Consider the following 25,219-nt stretch of genomic DNA (forward strand, 5'->3'; position numbering starts at 1 on the left):
AAATATCATAATTCGACCACTGTGTATTTCCGAATCTGCGTTGTTTTTTTCGTGTATTTTGCCTCGTCACACATTCTGTTCACGAGCCTGTGAACTCTCGGACCCTGTATTGCGGCCGCATACAACATGCCCCTCCAGCAGCTACCGGAACACGTCTGACCGGCGTTTTACTTTTGCGGCAAATGATATCGCCTAGACAATATTACTTTCTCCCACGTTTTCTTGTTTTAAAGTTTCATCACTTCACTTTTTTCTATTTGATTGGGGATTATTTAGTTGTCAGCATACGATTTTACGTTCCTTCTTTTTTTCGTTAATTACAACTGATTCGTTTACCCCATTATTATTCTGCTCAATTGGGCTCGTAGCCCAATTATCAGTTTTTTTCGTATCTCACGCACACTCTTAGCCGAGGCCACGTACGGCCAAAAGCTCAACACGTTGGACTCTGCCTCTAAAAGGTGTGTCGCATTGCACCTACATCTGCATTCATGCGTGTAGGTTGGCTTTACCGTTGTTACAGATCCAGAAGAAAGAACCCTTGTGTTCGGAGTACATGAGCAACAAAAGGAGTCGTTTAGAATCTGTTTCGGCAAATCTTCGAACATATTCATGATTTATGAAATGGAAAAAATGAGTCTGCTATTTGTGGTAGGGAGCAAGAGAGAGTGAGCGAGAGAGAGATGCACACTTCCTTCTAACAGAGCTCATTGTTATTATCTTTCAGCCCGTGTAGAGCATGCTTACATTTAATTTGATTATTGTTAAGCTATACTGCTATATTCTAATTTTACACAGTCTTTATTAAGAAGGCAATTACTGGTGGCCTTCTTTGGTAAAACACGAAGCCTGACTCTGTCGCTACTTAGGTGTTAAAAGCGCTCTGACCGAGTTTGGAAAGGTGCAGATTTGGATTCCAGAAGGCTAATAATTTGGGCAAGTACCTTCAACGGCTTGTTGTGTGTCATACGAAACAACACAACGTTGAAGACCACTCCGACGCGCGCCGATGTATAAAATCTGCCGAGGGATCTAAGTTTGACTTCTGGAGATGGAAGGGGAAAAAGTCATGACAATAAACCGTAAAACGCTTCAATATGAGTATTGACCCATTTCTTTTTTAAGAAGGGTTTACTTAGTAAAATAAAAAAAATTCGTTTGTATATGTTTAACGTTAATACATTGTGTTCAAAAGTTAAAGAAGGCATTAAACGTACGTTGGGTGGTATTTTCGCTGCCTAATAATATTTTTGCTAAAAAAATTTACATTGAAAATAAAAAAACTCATGGGAAAAAATTGTCAACTCATTTACTAAAAGCCTACGGAGGAATTAGTAAAAATAAAAGATAAATCGACCCGTGCGATAAAACTATTTGTCAACTGACGCCATTTCAAAAGCGAAAACACTAAGTTCAGTACACGTACTCCATTTGTATTTATATTCGATTTTTACCCAAGCTGTAACTGTACAACATATGGACTATCTGATATTAAACAATTCAGCATAAACAGGAGCAGGAATACAGTTGATTTAACTTAAAAAGGAATTGCCAAATCGTTGATATTACTAGAGTCCTTGACATAAGTGATAGACTTTAAAGCAAACTCTACCTAAGTTATCGTTAGTTACCACTTTACATAACTGAGCTAAGTTTTATTTAAGAAAAATATATTAAAATGCATTTATTTGTAAATTGTGCTAGTACAACGCCAATATTGCAGCATCTCACATAGTTATTGTTATCGATGTGAGGAACTGAGCGATCTTAGGCAATCGTCGTCACTTAACAATAATATAAATATAGATACAGTAACATCTTCGGACTGTGTGTGGGCCTTATTCGCATAAACCGGCGAGTACGATCCCAAAGAAACTGGATTCGGGAAGAATACGGTCGCAGAGAATTTTCTTCCCCCCTGCCTTTTGCCAGAAAACAGAGCAGCGGTCTGAGTGTATCTGTGGTCATCTCGCTAACGCAACCGAAATTTTACTGGTCCGGGCTATTTGCACCAGCCCGCGACAGCTTGTGGTGCTCGAGCTGTGGAAACAGAAGTCACCAACCGCAGTTCGTGTGTCCTTCTTTGCCCTTTTTCCTGGCTAATAAAAGTGAAAACGTTCTCTCAGAGACGCTCCTTTCGGCGCCTTCCTCTATGACGTTTCTTTTTCCTCTGCCGTATTTGCTTTTCATCCATTCATCCTTCCTCCATTTCCCACGGTACTTCATCTCGGGCTTTTCGACGCTTCCTCTGTGTTGTTATAAAGACAATGGGAAACGCTTATACTCTATTAAAGTCATGAAGCGTAGTTTTCCTAAAGTTGACAGCCATATAGAGTGACCATAGAATTTCTAGCAGAACACAGCGTATGACGGTGTCCTGAACTGTCTGTTTAACTGCTTATAAATAAGGGTTATGTATTCGCCGTTTCGAAATCAGTTGTATAGTCGTGTGTCCGTACTGCTTCCCCATTTACACGTTCTAACGCCTAAGCGATTATGCAGACACGGAGAAAAACACGATTCCTTCAATCGCTCGTATCCGCTCTGGCCAGTGGTGCTGAAGTGTACTAATGTCTCTGTCAGCTTACTCACTTGACTGCGTCACGTTTCTTCGACGTGTCAAAATTTGTATCACCTCGTTCTCATCGGTTGGATGAAAATTTCGATCAGCGATATTAGTCTAATACACCTTACGAACTATGTGCTTTGCATGCGTGCTGTGTTGTTGGTTGACCTGGATGAAGGCCAGCACCTCAAGCATATGAAATGTCAAAAACTCAATTACTCAACAGTGTATCAACGTGTCATCTGTTTGCCACGGATTTTACCTATTAGACAGACGTTTTAGACAATCAATAACATATTCATTCACTATTTCATTGATAAATATTGATTGTGTTTATGCCGTTGGTAAATTATGGCGTTCGAATCATATCAGTCGTCATTGATAAACACAGCTAAATTACATGTGCAGCAGCATAGGACGGCGTACATGTTAGTATTTGAGAGAAAATACAAAGGTTGCTATAGAGGCAGAATTAGAGAAAACGCTGATCATTTCAATAGGTTGTTTCAACGCACCACCAAGGGCAGTACTATTCAGACAAGAAGAAGGATCGACAATGTTCAGCTTGGACAAATTCATTTTATGTTTAAGTTTTTCTCTGTTCTGCCCTTCTATTTATTAGTTCCAACCTTGTGTTTTTGTTTTGGCTTCTGCCGTTCGCATGCACCATTCTGCATCTGATAAATTTACGCTAGCCGTCAACGCACTATAAAAGGCCGGCTATTTTTGAGGCTATATACCAAACTTAGGCTAGGTTGTTTTTGCTTCATCGAACAATCCCTTGAAAAGAATCCTTTTAATAGATGCGGAATAAGACAAGTTATAGGATCGTTTTATTGTTTCGTTTTTCTTCTCGATTTCTTTGTATAAACAACCAATGCACGCAGCGGCGCCTTTCGGTGCCTGTGCAACGGCGTCTGTTTGTTTAGTCGTTTGACTCGTTGTACCTCATAAAAAGGAGAAAATTCTCGCTTCTATCCATGAGCCTTAGAACCAAACCTGGCCACCATTCGATGCCTTATAGTACATACAGACATATCGCCCTGATGCATGAACTTCCACATGGTTTACGCAAGCTGTTGATGTCTGTCGAATCGTTCTAGCAGTTGTCTTATTACTGATCGACTTTGTGACCAACGGTTTCTAAGACTCACCTTTCAACCACCTACTTTTAAAAGTCCACTTCGTCTTAGTTTAACTTAATGATTTGTCCTTTGTAGCGAAGTACATATTTTGTATATGGATGACAGCTAGGGTGAACTACATGATAACCCAGACACGATCTCAAGTTGTCATCCTATCATTGTTTTTTAATGGTGAGTAGCACAGATGGTCGGTTTTCTTTTCCTTGTCCAAAGACTGAAACAAGTCTAGGGCCTTAGCATTACACTGGCTAGTGCCATTAGTAGCTAACTGTACGCCTCGATCGCCTTCCATTGGTGCTCATCTGCCAGCTGCAACTGATGTTAGCGACAAGTCGGCTTTTCGCTACCGACAGCGGCTCCTATTGGTATTTCTTTTATTGCTTCTATATTAAGGAAGGTAGGAGAAGCGACGTACAGAGCCTTAGGTCTTCTGGGTAACTAGGGATACAATACATTGAGAACAGCAGAACTCTTTGATATTCGATCGGGATCGAAGAGCGTTATTTCTGGTTATGACATAGATGATGATCATGAAAATGATCCCCATCGCTTTTGATAAGCGTCAAATATATAGAGAGTTAATTAGGACTTACGTTTAGACTCATTCGGAATTTGGGTAACCGGCCCGTTGGTAATTTGCGCGGTCCTTCATAGGACCTAGGTCTCGGTTTGCTGTGAATTCAACTGCTTGTAGTAGAAGTAAGGGTAGTAGTCATGCTTGGTGAATAGACCGCTTATAACGATATATTGTTGATCATTCTATTTGGGAAGTCGAGTGCAGACTCAGCCATCATTCGTTATATCATTTCTATTTTAAATCGAATGGCAGTGAGGCATTCCCATCAGGATTATTTATCTATATCATGGCGGGCAGGTTTGCACAGCGTGCGTTCTTTCGTGACATTACCTATTTTCAAAGATAGCATGCCTGATAAGGACTGAAAAGTTGAGAGAGACCGAAAGAGAGGCGAACATCTGCATAGGTGAAGGCCGAGCGCATAACCATGTAGCCCTTCTAGATGTAGGATAAAGCTGCAAGACAGTGACTTGGGCCGACAATGCTCGGTAAAAATAATATGCGGCCGAACTCTAGGCGAAATGTTTTCGAAATAGTCGCATTATTTGGGAACCAGCCGTTGGGTGGTGAAGGATTCACCTGTGGTTAAGCACCCCCCAACGGTAGGCATGTCAAGTGAAGATCTAATAGAATTTTGTCTTGCTTCGGAAGGAGCCAATTTTGCCCTCTATGCCTTCCTCTCTAAAACCTTCTCTTTCTTGCGCTCTTCTACTTTCTCTGTCATCATTTGCAATCCTCTTTGGCCTCTCTCTCAAGCCTCCGAAGATGCTGGACAGCATCTGACCAGACTCTGTTCGTATTAAGAGGTGCTATTCCGGTTGGAACACTCGATTTCGGTAGACCGACTTAAAGGCGCGTCGACAATTACAGGCTCGTTTATTCCTCATGCACACAGACGCAGCCAAATATCCTCAAACCACACAAGCGCCATTTAGCTTAAAGGCGTATTCGTGCAGTAACGAGTACATAAGGTGGATGGGATTGTTGGCATACTGGCAAGGAAATGGTAGACCGTTCCAGTTCCTCACTTCATGGAAACTTCAATGGTTAGTGCGATCAAAGAGAACCCTGCATAATAGACGGTAACATCCACTGACTAGTAATATCTAACATGAAGGTATTCAGCGAACAATTAAGCTGGCTTTTACGGCCTATGTGTAATCACTTAGTTTTGGGCTTCTTTTCCCGGGGCTGATGAGAATAGGGGGGTGCCGATTATGATAACTGATAATTGGCCATCATCCTTTTTGAAGCAAAAGCCGTTAAAAAATTCCTGAATATTTAAGCCGCTTTATGACTTCCAAGCGTTCCAAGCGGATGCTTTGTTCAGCTAATAGCGGCATGCTATTTCTAAAAAATAACATTTTGTTAGTGTAGCCGCTTCCGGAAGAAAAGATCAGATAGCCAAGAGTAGAGATTTTTGGTCCGGATAGCAAAATCTACATTACACAATGTTGTAAATAATGGCCTTCGTTGGAACCTGACATTAAAATTATCTTTGTTTCTTATTGAGATATTTTATCTCACAGTCAAGGCAAGTAAAAGCGGATCAGTTAGTACCCTTATTCACGAGCCTCATCAAGTTATCTCTAAAATATAAACAAAACCATATCACTGTATATATAGAACCGTCAGTTTTACTTATCTCTACACGGTTACAATCTATTGGTAATATTCAAGCCGTTACATGTCATTCTTCCAGACAAAGGGCCTAGCGCCCTTGAACTACTCTTGCCCACAACTATTTCTTCTACACTGGTTTGCTGTAATTTATCTAATATCTACAGACGTATGTTATACATAAACGGGTCCTGACGGCCAGATCAGTGGCCAAATCAGATGGCCTGCATCTATCAAAGGTGATTAAAACGTTCGAACGGCACAAATTAATCGCGCCTCAATATGATTTCTTCATTGGGTTAAGCAAAAGGTTTTTCAGCCCGTGAAGTTTGACACGAGTGTATATAAGCATTTAGTGTTCACACCTCCCTATTTTTTTGAAGGGCAAATAGAATCGTTTTCGAAATGATCATTTTGAGAATGTTCGTTAAACTTACAGATTACTCCCAAGTTAATATTTCCCGACAGAACTTTTCGATAGAGAAATTAGTGTGACACTAGTCTATAAATTGATTTGGATATTTTATCGCACAGTGTATTTAGTGATAGTATTTGTAGTCTATAAAACAATGGAGCATCAAGTGCAACAGTTGTTCGTATATACAAATATACACACGTGTATACCGCTGTTGGTTCGCACTTTAATATTAATTTGAAAGCCAACGAGATCGGCTGTTTGTCTGATCGTTTCGTGTCGTCAGGCTCCGCTGGCTCGTATAAATGGATAAGGACGACAAATTGTACAATGGAGGTGGAGAAACTCCGAGCGTTGTCCTGGTCTGAAGGTCGAGGTCTGGATATTAATACTCAACCCTACCCACCCAGCAAAGCTGTTTGGCCGCTTCGCTATTGCTGCGCCTCGTACGGACCTCTTGTCTTGTAGGGATCAATGTCATGTATGATATGTCCTTTTATACGATTGTACCATTCCACAACGTCATGTTGATAATCAACAACATCGAAATAATAGCCAGATGGCCGGACAGGCCAGGTCTAGATGCCGCCATCAAAGGATTAAAACGTGACATCGCTTATCTCGGCCTTCACTTATATGTGGCAGGAAGCAAATAGCCAAACTTAATAGACCGCTGCTAGCATTGTGGATTTGTACCCTTCTAGACCAGCCGATTTCGTTTGTTGTGCCGAACCTGAATACGCAGGTTAGGTAAGGTAATGCGCACTGCCTGTAAGTTTTCTGAAAAATCAGAAAGCGAACACGCATTGAAGGAAACAGGCATACGCTAGCTTTCCTTAAGATCATGATCCCCATTTTTCGGTGGCTGGCATAAGTGCAGTATCATAGAAGAAGGTTTTTTATAATAGTTGTAAGACAAGTGCTGGTTTGAATTAGTAATGCAATCACTATTGATATTCGCTATCATTCTCGTTGTGTGCAAAGGGTCCTTTTGTGAGCCCATGTGCCATTTTTTTCTGTTGGACTTTTAATCTCTAAACAATTACCTTGTTTATGGCAAAAAGCTGGTTTATAATATCAATGTAAACATCATTACTTCGTGCGGTTTTCATTTAAGAGCAGATGCCACAGGACTGAGGATTATAATCTGATCCTCATTATTGCGTAAGGGGGTAGTAGAAGTGAGCACCGGAAGTATTGCAGAGGCGTATTTTGCGAATCATGGCAACAGAAAAGTTCTTAATAGTTACATTATAATAACTTACTAGGCTTTTCAGGGTTACTATGCATTGTGTACGAATACTGTATATCTGCAAACCTAATGACGAAACTTCCTATTTAAAGCATTTTCTCCGAATTGCAGAAAAAAAAAAAAATTATCTAGAAGTAGTTGAACGAACGAAGCCGAAAAAAGTGTCAGTGATTTTTGTCATCGTGTGAAATACGTGTAGTATTCAGCTCATTACAAATGGAACATGTGTCTTACTATTGCCACACATAGACGGAATTCGTGAATATATATGTATATATATATATCTGTTTTTTTATTATGCCCCTCGGATCATGGCTAGCCGTAAATGTGTACTTTGTTTGTCAGAATAACGCTGCCATGTTTCATTTTCTTTTATAGCGTATCATGTCCAGAAGTTTGTCTTGGAAAAGATCTACAGTTACAAAAGATAGCATACATATATTTAGCGGGGAATTTACAATTTGTATTGAATAACAACGGTCCCGCCAATATCTGACTAACTTATCAATTCTAATGGATTCACTTACCGAAATATCGAGCGCATGTCATAAGGTACACGTGTGAACACCATCGTCCTCCGCGTTATAGCCGAAACCAGTGACAAGAGCTTTTAATTGAATCAAATATGGTAGATATCAATAACGAGGACATTTGAGCTCTAGTTTTAGTGAACACTGTTATATAATAATCAAATTTTGTTTTCAAATGGGTGTGGTGATTGATCATCGACCTGTATGAATGCGCGCAGGTTCTATTATAATGGCTGACGTCCCTATTTGTATAAGATCAGTGTGCATCGTAAAGGCCCTTATCGTAAAAAAGATGGAACAATAAGTCGCCTAAAAAAATGAGCACAGCTGCTATCTCAATAAACAGGCCGACTTTTTCCTTACGGCGTGACAACAACTGAAGGGTAATGAGAAACAAGTTTTTCAATTTAGTAATTTCTTTCATGGCACATACGTACTTAATTGCTAACTAATGTGGTAAGTAAAGTTAATTCAGCTAAACATGTGGACTCTTGCATGCGCTGTAGCGTTGCGATTGTATGCAATCCTTTTTATACTACCTAAAACCAAAACGGCTTTAAATCAATAATTAATTTTTATAGAAAAAAAAAATAAGAAACACATTTAGATAAGACAAATTTCAGCTGGATGTGATAACGTCCAAACAAGGTTTGGTATGTGGGGGTGAGATGAACATGCAGTCGTACATATGTTACAAACTATCATTCCACTCAATTTTGTTCCAGAAACCAAATCTTACTCATGGTGCAGCTACGTACATAATGTACATAAACATTGCAATGGACAATACGCACCGCTGTCTATATGCCCCTGGCATATTCAGCAGTGGTTACACAGTGCATAACTATGACTTCAGTTATCTTCATAACAAGAATCGATTCCCGACAATGTGTTTAAACAGTTAAGTACGAGTTGATTTGGCTTAATCATGCAGAGTACCATCCACTTTAGGTAAAAAAAAAAGTCATGTTCATAGAAATAATAAATTCCACCACAAAAGCTCTTTCCTGGCCGTCAACACGCACATGACAGCTTTCCATTACTTGAATCTTGAGCAGATTTTCGTCTCAACGTGTCACAGATAAAGACGTCCAGTCTCGTAGCTTCGTCAGCGTTTTTAAGGAACGTCCTTTCTAGTCAGCGTATCTACTTACCCCGCTGCAACCCCCGACGACGAGCCTTGCTAGCTCGACTGGGTGTCCCCGCGTAGTGGATCCATGCAAAAGCCGTTTGTGGCAGAGATATGGTGGAAAATGAATTTCCGGCTTATTGGCGTTGATCGTTATCCGCCACTTCGTAAGCGCCTTCAGTTATTACTGCCTAGTCTCGAACCTCGTTTACCCTATACCCTGCATGCTGCAATCTCAGTGCTGGCATTTATAGCTTGACTCATGCTGTTGCTTCCGTTCGTGTGTTCAACTAGAGGAGCTATTCAGTAAAAATTAGCTCCATATTATATTACCGACACCCTTCCTCGGCTATTCGATATTTTCAATTGGTTTTCCCTCTCTGAGCTAACATTGGCCTGAGCTAACAAATGCACGTCCTTGCCGCTCCTCTACTATTACCTACGGTGTGGCACTCACACAATGCACGGACACTGGTTTCTAAAAGAAATAATTTTATATTGTCAATCCGTAGCGGTGTGGCAATGTTACCCCTGTATTGCAATAGTAAGCCTACTGCCTATTCTAGTTTTTATTATTGTTAAAGCGTTCGCCAGCTACTGACGATGGGTAACTAATTTGGCCATATTGTAATGGATGCTTTTACCATCGTTATTTAGAAAAGCATTTGCTAGCCTGAACACCCGAATCAAGAGACGCTTGGCTCTTTTCCATATGAATACTGAGCTTATCATTGGTTAATTTATCTATTATAAGATAGTAGAAAAAACAAAAAAAAAACAACTCAAAACAAACTTTTCCTTTGTCAAAAAAAAACTTATATGTCTATACGAATTGCTCAGATAACGATCATTGGCTTGTCACGTGTCAATAAGCGTGCTGCTATAATCCCATTGGATTGTTTTTTTTTATTTGCATCAATATAACAGTGCTTTGAAATAGTGCGCTATTAGACGTTGCTAGTACAGTTTAAAAGACCTACTATTTATGTACTCTACAACAAACAGCACCCGTTGCTTTTTCCACTCAACGTAATTGTAACTAGAGGATTCTAATTGACTGGAAAACTTTATCGGCGAACTTTAACGATGACGGGGAAGCTCATTCGAAGTTGCGGAGCAACATTTTTCATATACTTACATGAATGTTTTAGTATACGTAAGTGTTTGTTCGGGGTGTCTTCGCGCGAGGTATGCACAGATCTTAGCATATGAGACAACCAAGCTCGTGTACGTCTACGGACTTCAGAGTAACTATGGTGCCTTCAAAGAGAAATACAGCTTTTTTCAGGGTCGTTAACCTGCTTTCTTCATTTTCGAAGATCTGAGAGCGGAAAGTAGCACTCTCTGGGTTTATAGAACCATTGAGAACCACTCTTAAAATTACGCCACCTTGTAGTACCTACAGCTGAAACAAATCGCTTCAGACTTACTGCAGAACGGTTCTTGAGGGACAGTTGTAATACCGTTGACATGTTTCGGCATGTCATTCGTGTAGATACCGATTAATGGGTCTAGGTTTCATTTGACCAGTTCAGCCGGACGTCTGTCGCGGAACGCTGATTCAGTAATAATAATAATAATAATAATAAAATAAATCACTTCATTCAGAGACGAGCTAGTATTCACGCAATACACTTCATCATCTACTTTTAACGTATCGTATACAAAGTTCGTTTAGGATACACTATGAAGATCATCAAAGCACTGGCGAACGCTGTTGTGACGTTATGCGGAACAAACTTGTACTTGATAATGCTGTCTCCTATTGTTAAAACGACACACAATAGGAGCTGGTTCATTCGGCCTGAATCGTTCCTTGACTGCCATAACGTCAGAAATACGCGTCAACCCGCATTTTCCTCTAGTATCATTCAATAATAAATCATCTAGAAATCTATTTAGAACGTGTATATGTTCTGAATTGATTTAGTGTTTATCTGTCTATTGTCGCATCCTTTACTGCCACTGCTGCCTAAAATCAGTGGACGACGAAACAAGGCCGTCTTGCCACATTAACGATCATCCCATAACGGCCATTCCCAGTCAAAAGACAAAGTCGATCGAAGTATCACAGAGCCCTTTTCTAACAGAACAATAATCATAAAATCTCCATATTTCCGTGTTTCGCGTCCGCTGCTTAAGCCACCAAACGTTACTTTGGCGAAACAAAGTGTCTCTGCGCCACCATGTTCCCGTGGGCAAAGCCGTTACCCATTGGGCTGTCACGGGAATACAATATTCATACAAGCTAAACACGGATTTTAGCTGAATTATATATTTCATAGGGCATCTTTTTCAGAAATCAAGCAAGCGTTAGCTATAAACCAATGTGTTCACGGGGGACGATTTCTTACCAGGAAAGTAAGCTTCCTTCTTTTCTTTGCACGATAGCGCTGGTCTGTGTGGCTATTAGGAATATATTTGAAGAAAATTTTTAACAACCTAAAAGGCATTATGAACAACATTTTCTAGATGCCCGAATTGCTTTTATAAAAATGAACGGCCATTTCAAAGAGCAGAATACCAATTGGAGATTCGGCCGCTTAGGTAGACTCTAATGGCTAGCTTTCGAAACCTTCTTAGCATTTTCGGAGTTTTAAATTTCCACTTGGTATATTATACAAGACGAAGATGGTGTTGCAGCAAATAGAATTCTATCCGGGTAATAGAAGCTTTCGAGCACATGGTTTTCACAGTATGTATATATGAAAATGAACTTTTAAATGTCCAGATATTATTCCAATAGTGTCCGGAAATCAGTGCAGCGTTTAGGAGAAATTAAGCTAAATGAAATGAAAAAGTTTTTCTAGTGTTTCGGAAATCAATGTCTTTATACTCTAACAGGTCGACTCTGAAGCCGGTTTCTACTTATTACCCACAGCTGTCGTAGACGTACATATTTAGCAAACTTGAATCCAACTTCAGTCTAATTGCTTCTAGCTTCCTAACATCGCAATGGCAATCTAATTTTGTTTAGGTTTAAATGAAAGGAATCCCTGACAAGTGTTTGTAATTACGGGCGCAAATCAAGTTTGCCCGAATGCAAGGCAAGGTATCTGAGGCACATTTTCTTGCCCTGCATTAACACATTTCCGTATGGCATCGTCACTTTCAAATGCCAAAGGGACGTCAGGACACATGAATTCGTGTTGTCGAAATATTGAAATAAGATTCAGAAGTACCGATTGAATGTGTAGAATGCCCTTGAGGCAAATAGCTGATGTACATGGCAACGTACAGAGTGTGCTGATTGTTGAGGCACTTTCTGAAATCTTTTCAGTGCAGACGTCGGCGATTCCAGTCGCGCGAAGGCCAAAACCATTAATAATGAAGAATTAAATATTTTTGTATTTTTTTTACACGTATCAAGGTCATTGGGTCAAGATCACGAGGAAAACAAGCGCAGACCGTAGCATAAACCTAAACATGGGTGTAGACAAACAGCGGAAGAGCCATGTTCCTGTAGCTGACTGCGAGAACAATCATCGCTGTACTTGTTATGGATAATAAACGAGTTCATTGTTTGTCAGGTATACCGATTCCTTAATTAGCAGGTAAATAGAATGATGTCGACACTTGACATTCAGTGAATCTGGATACGGGAGGTCTTTTTTGTTTGTTTTTTCGGTTAGGTTGTGTGTGCACCGTTACCTCTCTCAAGCTCACATAGATTCAGTAGAACGATTGTTTTCGTAAGATCGACGACCCAAACCAAGCTTTTTTGGTTATCTAGAACGTTTCTCAGGTAGACAAGTCGGTCATGGTCCCTACTGGTAATGCCCAAATAAATTTTAATTATATTTACCTCCATTCGTTGCAGTCCGTAGAAAGACTTTAGCCTTGATTATCATTAGCCATACCTTAAGAGACGAACATTCTGTGTTTTGAGCATCTATGTAATCTTACTAAACAGCGTTTATTACTTAGCTAGATACCAAAAATAGCAGGAGTTTGATTTTTCCACCTGCTTACTAGATTTAGACGATATACACAGAGTTACATACACATAGAAGCACGAATCTATGCGTGTATAGGATATATCATTGGGCGTGGCGCAGCGTATAATGAAACGCAACGTCGTCTGGCAAAATGGGCGAAAAGAGATAGGCAGATTGAAAGGGAGATAACTCAGCGGCCATGAGGATTTATGACAGTTCACCGGAATATAGGCGACTACGAAAAACAGGATGGGGGCGTCTTTCGTTCTCCATGGGGCACTATGCGGGAAGACCGAGGGGCCACCGCTGGATGGAGGTGGTTTTTAATTTGCATGTGTTTACGTTCTCCCCAGCAACCTGACTATGCTAGACACCAGTCAAGCTATGGGAAACAGCCGTCTTAAAGAGCGCGCTAGCTTTGAAGACTAGCATATGCGTTTGCGAAACCCAAACGACTGCGTATAGATTTGCATTGTGAAATAAGGACCAACGAAGGACGATCGTAACGCAACGCACATCGCTACATTGCACAATCCAGATAAATTGGATCAGCCGAGTTTCTCCTGTCGCACTGTTTGGTAGAGATTGCAACAGATGGCTACGCGCGAGTTGGGCCAATGCTCCTATCGGTGATTCCCGTGAAGAACAGGAAAACCTTAGGATTACGCCCCATAGACTGTGCACTATGATTCATTGAAGCTGCTTCTGTTTTTCTTCTGAACTGCACTAGCTTATTGGCGTTCATTAAGTTATTGAACGGTACAACCGTTTACCGTTTGCGTCGCCCGCTAGTTCGTGATGATCTAACAGAATAGAAGGGAGAGGCATAGTAAAATAAAGGGAAAGGCTGAGTCAGCTATTTCCTTTTCCTGGCGGCGTGTGAGCGAGAGACAGGGAAGGAACTCAGCAACGGACTAATCTGCGGCGCATTTCTGACCATCCCGATCGGTAAAATATTAGAAGCTTCTCTTTCCATTTTCTCTCGGATGGCTTGGGTCGGCTTATCGGTTCGCTAAAGCTGTCTGTGGCACTGACAGGTTCTAGTTGACATAAACACTTTATGGTGCAACATTAGGTGCAGGATGACAACCATCGTAAGAGACGCTTTTACTGTATCCACAATTCCAGTCGTTTGAACGATTTTCGACTGTTTTTGACTACAATTCTCGTGAGTCACAAGAGCTACATATAAAGGCTATAGTTCAACTGTGTTACGCGGTACATTTTTGTTTTGATAAAAATAGAAATTACAGTCTCCTAGCTACGGCGATGTGTATCAATGTACGAAATCAAATAAGCGAAACGTATGTTTTTGGGCTGCGAACCTTAAGGGCTGATTTGGCATCCTGTAGAGACAATTCGTATAGATAGCATGGCATGACGGGATGTATTGTTTTCCTGAAAAATTAATGACCTCTAATTGAAGCAGCAACAACACTTACGAATCCGCCGCAAGGACGAAGATTATAGTGTGTTTCCGGCAATCCACCAGCAACAGGTCTGACGTTGTGAGATTAAATAAGCAAACGTTGTACGTCACAAGTATTCTAGATATCATACCTACCTTCGATAATCTCGTACATGTATGGAGAACGTGCAATGACGGAAACTTTTCTAATAAATGATATCTGATGCATATAACCTGTATAATATGCATTTTAGTAGGATAGACGAAATATATATGTGAAATGTAGTGGCAAAAAAGAAAAAACGCCAATGGCGATTATCGATGGGATCATTATTATTAGAGTAATTAATCATCGAAACATGCGGCACGAGTTGATCGCCAACTATCATGCTATATGGATAGCATGTGATGAAGATATGAAGAAAAATGTCATGGTGTGATAATAAAAAAGAAACTGAAGTAAATGTAGCTCACTTTAATAGAATATTCTGCCATTGTGCCTATGGAAGATTCTTTTGGAAGGCTCGAAAAGATCGATGCATAATCGTTGCTAACATTGAACAGTGATAACAGTGAACTTCTTCTTCAGTGAAGATAAGTTATTATTAGGATTACGTAAGAGTCATTTCGTTGGCTAAATCAATATAATCAACTAATTTACGGAACACTCTTTTTTTGCTAACATTATTATTATTATTAGATAACGCGGACAAGCGTAACATTTTCGACGCGGAAACCGACAGGGTGCCGAACACATGAATCTCTTCTATGGTAGTGGTATTGTATTAGTATAGCCGTAGAAGCACGGATCTGGATTTTTTGCTATGTTTGATCACTTGATTCGAAAGCGGGATTCATCCTCGATCATTTATTAATTGACGAGTTATTCAATCGAAATTTGGAGAATGTGTCCTACACCTTATAAAAAAATAGTTACCTGATGATTTTTCCGATGCCGTCGCAGTTTATTGCTAAACAATGTAAAACAAATCGATGAAAAAAGTGGGCATTAGTATAGGACGGCCGTTGTTGATTATTTACTAACTAACTGGTTACTTGTAAGTTTTGTAACTTCGGATATAATTCTTCCAAACATCGCGTCATTTCAATCAGTAACCTTGCAACTTGTTCGATCGATCGATCGATCGAGACTCTATAACTATTACAATGTGTAGTGGGAAACGTGTTGCAATATGGGGAACAGCATGCTAGTGTAATCCATGACGAAGATTATTAAAGTTGATTAGCTACTCCATTAATCAATTAGGGCTGCTTAATTTTAGCTCTTTATACGAAGAGTTGTAGCAATTATAAGGCAACTTTTTCCTACCTCAACTGACACAGAACGGTCACTCAGGTTTCGATACGAATTCATAAAGTTTGTCGGCAAGTTCATTAATTCATCAAGTTTCAATCATCAATTTCAGCATGAAACAGAATTTATATGAAACGGAAACGTTTTCACAGCTTCACGTTCCGACAAGCGAGACAATGTCCATAATGCAAAAACGCGATAGTGTAGGAACAGCTTTTCAAAACCGTAGAGGGGTTACGATCGAACTGCATGCAATGGCTTTGTTCAGCAAGGTCTAAATTGAGCCTTAGACTATTGCAACTAGATCCAGCTTCTTTTAGACGTCTAGTCGTTGATAGGTACACAAACACTTGATTTCGATCAGCCGTAACCAGTACGACAACAGATGGATCCAATTGAAAATGATTCTGAATGGACTAAAAAAAAAAAGCCACTACAAAGTCAAGCGACTACTATATGCCCTCTTGGCCTACTGGATCAATTTGCCATAAACATCCATCTGATTTATTACATGCCGTAATCCAATCAGGGCACCCAGAGCTATCACCTACTTGGTGGGAATTCGAGAGATCGTGAAGCAACTACGTAAAGGGCAACCGTCTGCTTAGTTATCGTCAGCTGAAGCTTCAGTTTGGCTTTAATGCGGGCACGAGTTTGCCTGGCTAAACGGAGAAAATAAAACAGAAATACAGCTTCAAAAATCGATGGATATCTATGTCCTCTGTTATTCGTCGCCTTTCTTTCCTTCTAGAAGCCACAGCTGCTTTCCTGACATCCAGTCGACAGGCTTTGTCACTGGCAAAATGTCTGCTCTTCAAAGTTGTGTCCTGACAATGAGGGTTACATGCCACTCGATAGCAGCGAGCATCGCAATACGTTCTTCTAATGCGCGAACGTTTTTCCCTATTGCCTATCCCATAGTTCCATCGCTATGCAGGAGAAGACGATGCCAGCCGTAAGGTAAAAGATGATAAAGCGTGGAAAGCTGCAGGTTGGTGTTCATATTTCTTAGCATCTCCCCTGTTTTTCTTGAAGCTTTCTTTAGTGTGCTGCTTTCCTTCAGGGGTGAGGCCCCCTATCTTACGGCGATGTCAACTTTTCGATATGATCGAAATTTCGCCTCCTGAAAAACTTGTTATCTTTAGATTGCCTGCAAGCTGGCACGACAGCTTGTCGAATCCATAGCTGCCATCAGCCGAAGCCGAAGCAAGAGTCACTACTCACCAACTAATCATTTGGCGAGCATAGATGAAGACACATACGCGTGGTAACATGAAGACAACGCAGGGAATCAACGACAGCGATGGAACATAAAAAGAAACGGGAAAACGGGGAGCTAGGTGAAGAGATTGAGCAAGTGCTGTACTCAATTTAAGTTTTGGTTATATTGAACAGTTGACGGGATTAGTTTCATAGTTTCCGCACGGTAATCAGCTGCTTTGCTTCCGCATTCCCTTCAATCTCTGAGCGCGGAGAGCGTATCCACCTCATATCAATCACAGCAATAGCTGACACTGCTAGACGGTAGCGATTTTTGTCCGTTCTACGTTATCCGTCCGTCGTTCGTGTATATTTGCCACTATTACGGATCATCTTGGCCTCCCGAAGTAAAGACCATTGTCCACCTGCGAAAGGCTCCAAAAGGCTTTATCCAGTGATGGTGTAGTGATGATCTGACACTTACAAAGACCAATTTTTCGATCCTCCCACAGCGACTCTCGGTAGGCAAAGCATTCGGGCATTATCACTGTTCGGAAAAGCGTAGAATGGCGGAAAGGAAATGGACAAGAATCTAACAACATGGACGTAAACGCTGATAATGCAGCATATTTAAAATCGGTTGCAAAATTTTTTTCAAGCCTCATCATATGAGGCCAACATCAAATTACGGACAAAAAAATTCTTCGTATTGCAAGGAACGTTTCATAGAATCTGATTGATATTAAGAGCAATCGAAAGCACTTTATAAAACATCATATGTCGCTTATTGCCCGACAAAAAAGGATTTGTCACGGAGCAAGTCTCGTGCTATCCTCTTGCGCCTCCGAAAGTCACCTATGCTAGTAAATGAAAAAAAACGCTTCATTGTAAAAGATCTAACGGCGTACCTGCTCCACATGTACGTCTGTAACGACTTTCAGATAATAAAGTTTACGGTGATTTCTATTAGTAATCTAGAATTGATGAAAGCCTATGGCTCGTATAAGTTGGCCTGCTGATTCCGCAGGGAATCTGCTTTCCTTGTGAGGTATTGTGAAGAAGCAAAATAAATCACCAGCATAATTATGATACATTGACGGCAGGCTTGTTAGGCATTTCTTGTTAGGTCGACTGAGAGTTCGTTTACACAATTTACAGTCACTTTCGCACCCATATAAATTGTGATTTTTTCGTTTACACAGTCCGTTGGCCGCAGCATAACGATACATTTTTGTACTCGTTTTCCTATTATGACTTGATCACTGCATCTGTCGGGCAACATCATCAATCTCAATCAATTTCAGCTCGTGGCCCTATTCATTATATAGGAAATACGAATTCCGACACTATAAACTGAAACTGATTATGGCATTGGTTGACACCTTGTGAACACCCTGATACGGACAGAAAATGCTTGCAATCCACCGTGTTTTGTTTCAATAGATGTTTAAGTAATATTTGAGCATGCGCTATCACAAGCGCGATAAAAGACAAGAATAACCAACTGTTAATTTATCAGACCAACACCGATTTGCTTGACCTATTGACAGAGAGTTCTATCAAAAGAGTAAATCCCAAAACCACTGGACCGCCATAATATGAAATAACAAACAGACCAACTGATATTTAGTGGCGTCGAAGTTAAGCCTAGCGAGAATTATTTTACTGATGATTAACCTTAGCAAAGAGCCAGATGTCCTGCCGATAGTTACTGGATTGTCCAGTTTAGCAGTAATAAACCCAGGCAGCGGTAACTAATCAAACATGTCACATTAAAGATGTCTTTTTATGAAAAGGCTGCTAGATGTAGCATTATTTGAAATTCGAATTCAAACTGGGACAGTCCGCTCGGTACTGCCATTCGTGAAGCTCGTTGCTGCTGCTGCTGCTGCTGCAAATTACATAAAAGATAAAATATACGGATTGTAATAGTTTTTCAGATGATAGTTTATATCTTCGCATGCTGGGTAATCATATCTCGCCCTAAAACGAGTCACTCTGCGCACATCGTTAGCTTTGCGCATAATTTAATCCACTTGTCGTGCTAGTACTGCTGGCGCCACCGCTCGACGATTTTGGGCAACTTCGCTTGACGGAGATAAGACTTCTGAATCAGGGGGCGCTGTGAGGTTCGTTTGGCAAGCACCGTGACGAGGCTGCGACGTTTGCACCATTCTGTCATAGAGTTGAATGCGCTATGCCGCGCCATACCGTGCGCAACGTGCATGGTGCAGGTCCTGTCGAAAGGGAAGAAAGGTTGGAGTTAGGAGGAGAACATTTGTGTGCTCAATGGGGCGGCAAACTGTCCGACTTATTCTCAGATCCGTATGTTTTGGTTTATCCCATTCTAGGGAGTCTCAGAAGTAATAATGTCGTCGTGGAGGCAGTAACGAAAGCGACAGGAAGTGCGGTGCAAAATAACGTTGTTTGCCGCGTTGACATGCTAAAGGTTACCTATAGACAACAACAGTAAGACAAACATACGTAGTAGATCCCAATGGAGTGACTGGACCTGTTTTTTGGTAAGAGTGGTCAAGTACGACATCACCAGGCTGTTGTCGCTTCTCGTGTATGCAGAGGTCACGTGCCCAATATGGAAACTAATCTTATATACGTAGTTTTTTAGAGCGCCCTAGTTGTAACTACTGTCAAGGAAATTCACACGAGGAAGAAACACCATCATATGTGTGACGGGGTAGGAATCCACGTCGGGAAACTGATGCGGGAAAAGGAAACTGCTGAAGTTGTCTATAGAACGATACCTTGCGCGACTTCGCCGCATGGCGAGAGACATTGCGTAGAGGTTCTTGATTATATTACGGTTGTAACCGCTGAAGGGCGTAGAATTGTCTAAGTACAGCTCCTCTTCAAGTAAGCATACTCTCCATACGTTCCATTTTGTTGCATTAATGAAATGAGGCGAATTATTTACTTTTGCAGGAGTAGAACCATAATGAAGGTTAAAGCGTATATATAATCGGATCAATCGACGCGAGAGCTGAAGTGCCCTTGGATATAGAGACCCGTTCTTATATGGATAGATAAAGCCCCGTTAACTTAATGGAGCTCCGATGGCTTCAACGCTCCACATGATTTTTCTGATTTCGCAACGTGCGAGGCAAAAACTCGTCGGATCAATTCGCGACGCAATGCCTTTGTATTGTCAAATAGTTTTAATTTTCAATGTTTACCATCCTATTCTATTTTTTTGTCCGTAAAGTTTGATTATACAAATATGGCTTCACAATTTTTAATGATCTGCATCAAGTGATAAACAGATGAAACCAATCTTTACCTTCAAACCATTAAATATACAGCCTCGGTTATATAGATGTGTGTATGATTAATTCAATGGCTAGCCATTAGCATTATACATACTCGACATCGACAGCCAAATTATTGCTGTTTATGACCCCTAAGACCTGCGATGCTCTTACCCTGCAGCCATTCACGTACGAAGACCTACTTCCTTCTTTTTAAGATATTCCCCTCCCACTGCAGTCTATCGAGTGTCGGTTGACGCCAGCTTTTCCCTCAACGGTTGCCATCCCATAAACGGGTTCAGGCAGTACCGGTGGTCGAGCTAACCGACTAAGGTTTGCTGTCTAGGGTCCTGTCCTGGGTAAGTGCTGGCATGGTAGCTTGTGAATAGGAATAAAAAGAAAAAGCAGACGACTAGCGCCCTCGAAATTTTTTCCGTTTCACTAACTCTCCTCTTTCTTGTGTTTTCTCCCTGATCGTGTCTGACGTTTTGTTCAAGACGTTAAGAGCTTCTTCTGCCACCTAGCGAGTTTCGAAAAGAACTTCCGGACGCGCATTGTCCTATGTTGTGGATAGTGGCCACTAGAAGCCGCCACCGACACTTTGTGTATTAGGCAAATGTTCGGCTGCGTGTTGGTGCCGCAGTGCCGACTAGAACTGACGTAGCCTGACCTTGTTTCACCATGCCGCGCTCTTTCTGCCGACTCCCGCCGCCGTCCATCGCCGCTGCGACTGTTGCTGCTGCTGCTGCTGTTACTGCAGCGAACTTCTCCGCAGTGTGCCGCTCGATGGCTGGGACGTTGACAGCAGCGCTGCTGCAGTGGCCGCCACTGCTGCTGGTCCGGGGACACGAAGGGGTCGTTTTTGTAACCATATCCAATGTCTCTGCCGTAGTAAGGCACCGTTTTCCGCGAGTGCAGACCTTATTCCCTTCTTTGCCCAATTCCTAGGGCAGAATTCTGTGTAGTGCCCCCAGCCCTTTCTCGTTTTACACCCTCTCAACACTGCGTTTTTACCTTTAGTGATTACTCCAATTTTCCTATATGAATAGGAGTTGGCTGGAGGGCCAAAGTCGTCGTAGATTCAGCAGGCAGGCGCAGTAAGGGCCTGCTGGACTGCCTGTTGGTACCGATAGCCGTGAAAAGTTAGGGCACCGTTGCCGTGGGCGGATCATTGGGAGATGGCCGGCGGTGACGGGGCAGTTGAATTGCGGCGCAAAGATATCTTCAAAGAGACGGAGAACACAGTAAGGAAAGGAATTTTGGAACCAGCTTTCCAGAGGAACCCGCCGTTGCTGTAACCGCCATTGTCTCTAGCTGCTCCTGGTGTTGATGGCGCTTGTGCTGCCGCCACCGACGGTGGCGACAACGACGAACACCTACGCTTTTTGTTCATTTGCTAGCGGAGCAGAATAGCAGGCTAACCGGCCAGAGCAGCGGTGTAGATACAACAGCATCGAGAGTAGTAGCACTACTAAAGAGCTGAGCGATACACTCGCTGACCCGCAATGAAAGACCGAGCGAATGAACTGATGCAACAGCAGCGATAGAACATAACTGAAGTAACTCTCCACGGACGGAACGTTCTTGCTGGGTTTAACATTGGCCTAGACAGCGAACAAGCGCACGCCGATAGTGATGGCGGCAATGAAGGCGAGACGCTTGCCTTCTATTTGTCCGCTCTGGCTCATCTAGACTTGCCTTGTTTTGGCTTTCGATTTTCTGCTGATCTGCATACAAAGGTCTATACCAATAACAGTTGTAGTCGTCATCAAACGAAGGGACAAGTTAAAGAAAAAGTGACGGGCGGACGATCTGATCGTTTGCAAGATTGAACGAACGACCCCCCCCCCCGGTCTTCTGTCTTGTATGCTATTGCGTCTGTTATGCATATGCAATACCAGCTCTCCATGCTTATTGTGCACACTTTATAAGCAATATACCTGCTATATATATATATATAGCTAGAAGGGACCCTTCCAGCAGGCGTCTACGTGTGTGTGTGTGTGTGTGTGTATACGTTTCGACCAGAGAGAATACCCTGTTAACGTTCTAGTTTTTTTTGTGTGAAACCGTCTTCAGCTGATTACACATTGTATGGTTAAAAATTTCTGCGAAAGCAGGCGAAAACGAAAATATATTGAAAAACTCTGAAGGACACTAATTGATAGTAATGTGTACAGCTCGGTGACATCTTACTTAGTAAATTAAATAATTTATTTGCACACGTTTCACACAAACAGATGTCGTATATATCCTATCGCTCAAAAAAAAAGGCTTACCATTTAAGAAATTCTACTTTCCAAAGCTTCTATTTACAGACACAACATTGTGAGGTATCCGTTTACCACCGCTAGAAATAGTACCTGAGGATAGTCGTTGCTACTCGGCCTATCGAGGCTGTCTCCAGTGATGTGCCAGTACAAACGCGGCTTTGCGGGATAGACCAGTTACGGCTTGATGCGTCTAATACCGTTTCTATGTTAGCGGTCATAGTAATACTGGTTTGCTGGGGGGTATGAGCACGGGGTTGGTGGTGTTGTTCAATGGGCCTGTCTACCCTGCTTTATATAGACCGATGAATGCGCGAGCGACTGGCTGACCTGCTAAGGATCACCATCGTATAGCTTCGTCTGGTTGGCTCTGGCTATTTCCGGCTGGCCAAGCTAAAGAGAGGCTACGGTAGAGATAGAGCCTCACCTGCGGCCTTGAACGTCCGACAGCCTCCCTGCCACAGACGAACAAGGCTGCCGCTTTAGGGTGCGGACCGTTCTGGTTTATGGAACCCTCTTGGAGCTCTACTGCATCCGCCGCCGCTGCTGCTGTTGCTACGAGAAGCGCCATGCTGCCTTCTCGACTTGGGGTTAGAGGCAAACTGGTTGCAACGCCAACTTCCGTTGAAGCCGCCGTCAGACCTCTGTGTTGGTCAAGTAGCAGGCATCCGCCGATCGTGTTGCTGGTCCAGCTCTAGCGCTCCTTGTGCAGCAGCAGACAAGCCAGGCTCGTGAACATCAGACGAACGAGGTTGCGACCTCTGCCTTCTTTGACGCGCTACAATTGATTTCTTATAAGGAGGTGACGTACCGCTCGACTGAGAGGAGGACAATAGTGATAGATCTCATTGTGCAATACGTGCAACAAAAATACTAGCCATTAGTGAATAAAGCTGGCAAGGTTCAACGAAGCAAAGACTGCTGCGTTGAGGCAACCTTTAAGTAGTATTGTTAGTTCCTGTATACATATATATGGAGAGCAGTTGACAGCCCACTGTGCGCTCGCGCATGTACATAAAATTTGATGAACAAGACAGCGTATGCATGCTTTTTAGGGGACATGTATTTTTTAGGGAGAGAAAGATAAACCGCTTTTTCCCATTCAGAATTTTCTCGTAACTAGTACAATCGTAGAACTTTTTTTTTCAAAGTTCGTGCCAATAATGAAAATAAGGTTTACCGCGTACCATTGTGTGCGTGAACAAGTTCTATTTTGAAGTTACCAAATCGCCGTGGATGAGTAAATAAGCTCTGTATATGTAAAAGAGTCCAAGGAGGAAGTATGTGGACTTCCAGACTATCGCTACGGTTTGTAATAAAATTATTACTAGATTTCAATTAACGAATTTTTCTTTAATTATTTTTTTTTATATTACATAAGATAATATATATATATATATATCTTATCGGCATTTCTCCATGCTGTCTATACTCACAGGATTCTGACTCAACTAAGATACACAAAATACGCTTGCTAAATTGCCGATTTACGCATAAACAACTGCGAAAATGTCTGGCGTGATGAAACGTTTAATAGTAATTTGCAAACGCTTTGTTTGCCTAGCTTTTACCTATTTAACCTTAGTGTGGCGATTACAGGCTCACATCTTAGTCAGCACAGGACTTGCTCACGTGTGGGAACAATCCCACAATTCCTTTCAATACTGATCACATCGATCGGTGTACTTCGTTTTTTTAAATTTCGCGCCATTCCACTTGAATTGTTCGCACAATCGAGATCAAGCCTTAGAATTAATGATTCGGCTATCCTTACGTTTTACGACGGTCAATGCAGGACAGTATCTGCCTAAGGGATCTAAATAGCCACAAAGGACAAACTGAAGTAAACCACGAATGATCTTTGCATAAATAAAGATTCGCCTATGGTTTAGACGACCATATTTCTTCGTCGAATTTCCTTCTAAATAAGCCAAAGCTATATTTGAATTATGAAGAAAAACAGGGGCATTTTGTAGGTTTTTAAAAATTACTTAGATTTATCCAAAAACTGGAGTCGGCCATTCGACAATTTCTATTGTCTAATAAAAGTGCATTTATACAACAAGCATTGCGAGTTCGTTGGTCTCTTATTGTCTGTGATTCCCACAGGTACGAGCTGCAATTCAATGTTTACCAATTAATTCCAAAGCGACCTTATTGATTTCCATAGGCAGGTTTGTATAGACCGATCTGCGCGGTGAAGATCGGTTGTGCTCCGTACACAACTGAAAGTACATCTGTTAAGATGAAACCGACTCGAACTTTCAGAAAAGTTGCGAACCCTAGCATTTTACAACAAGTCCTAAGACGAGACCCCGTAGCAGCGGTTTTCCTGTGACTTACTGTCAAGATGTGTCGCTTTTTCTGTTTCCATCTTCGTTCATGTTGTCCCTTTATTCTAACAAGCCATTAAAACATGAAACAATAAGTCAAATACGAATTTAAGTTAGTGTGAATATATTCGATAATATCAACAAAGAGTACTGCTAATATTTTTCCTTTCAAAATTTCCGCGACAAATAGTGAGTACTAACACCCGAGGGGTATTTGAGTGCCGGGGTGGCGCATTGGACAGCGCAATGGACGCAAAA

The 25,219-nt window shown here is 41.6% G+C and overlaps 2 protein-coding genes across 4 annotated transcripts in view; one reads left to right on the forward strand and one right to left on the reverse strand.

Moving 5' to 3' along the window:
• Snap25 (Synaptosomal-associated protein 25kDa) overlaps positions 1–25,219 on the forward strand; it is a 232,484-nt gene that overhangs the window by 115,837 nt on the left and 91,428 nt on the right. The window lies entirely within an intron of this gene.
• Positions 15,043–23,957, reverse strand: LOC147752587 (uncharacterized). 2 transcript variants are annotated; one of them, XR_015313660.1, is made up of 2 exons: positions 22,638–23,957; positions 15,043–19,332 (listed from the first exon to the last, which is right to left on the reverse strand). XR_015313660.1 is itself a non-coding variant. In XM_086971196.1 (2 exons), the coding sequence occupies exons 1-2, from the start codon at positions 22,847–22,849 to the stop codon at positions 19,140–19,142; spliced, it is 321 nt and encodes a 106-aa protein (XP_086827322.1). In that variant the 5' UTR covers positions 22,850–23,953; the 3' UTR covers positions 15,043–19,139. The 2 variants fall into 2 exon arrangements, 1 of the variants encoding a protein (XP_086827322.1); XM_086971196.1 differs by having other exon boundaries at positions 22,722–23,953.

The sequence above is a fragment of the Varroa jacobsoni genome, unplaced genomic scaffold (genome assembly GCF_002532875.2).
Source record: "Varroa jacobsoni isolate VJ856 unplaced genomic scaffold, vjacob_1.0 scaffold_1146, whole genome shotgun sequence".
Lineage (NCBI taxonomy): Eukaryota > Metazoa > Arthropoda > Arachnida > Mesostigmata > Varroidae > Varroa > Varroa jacobsoni.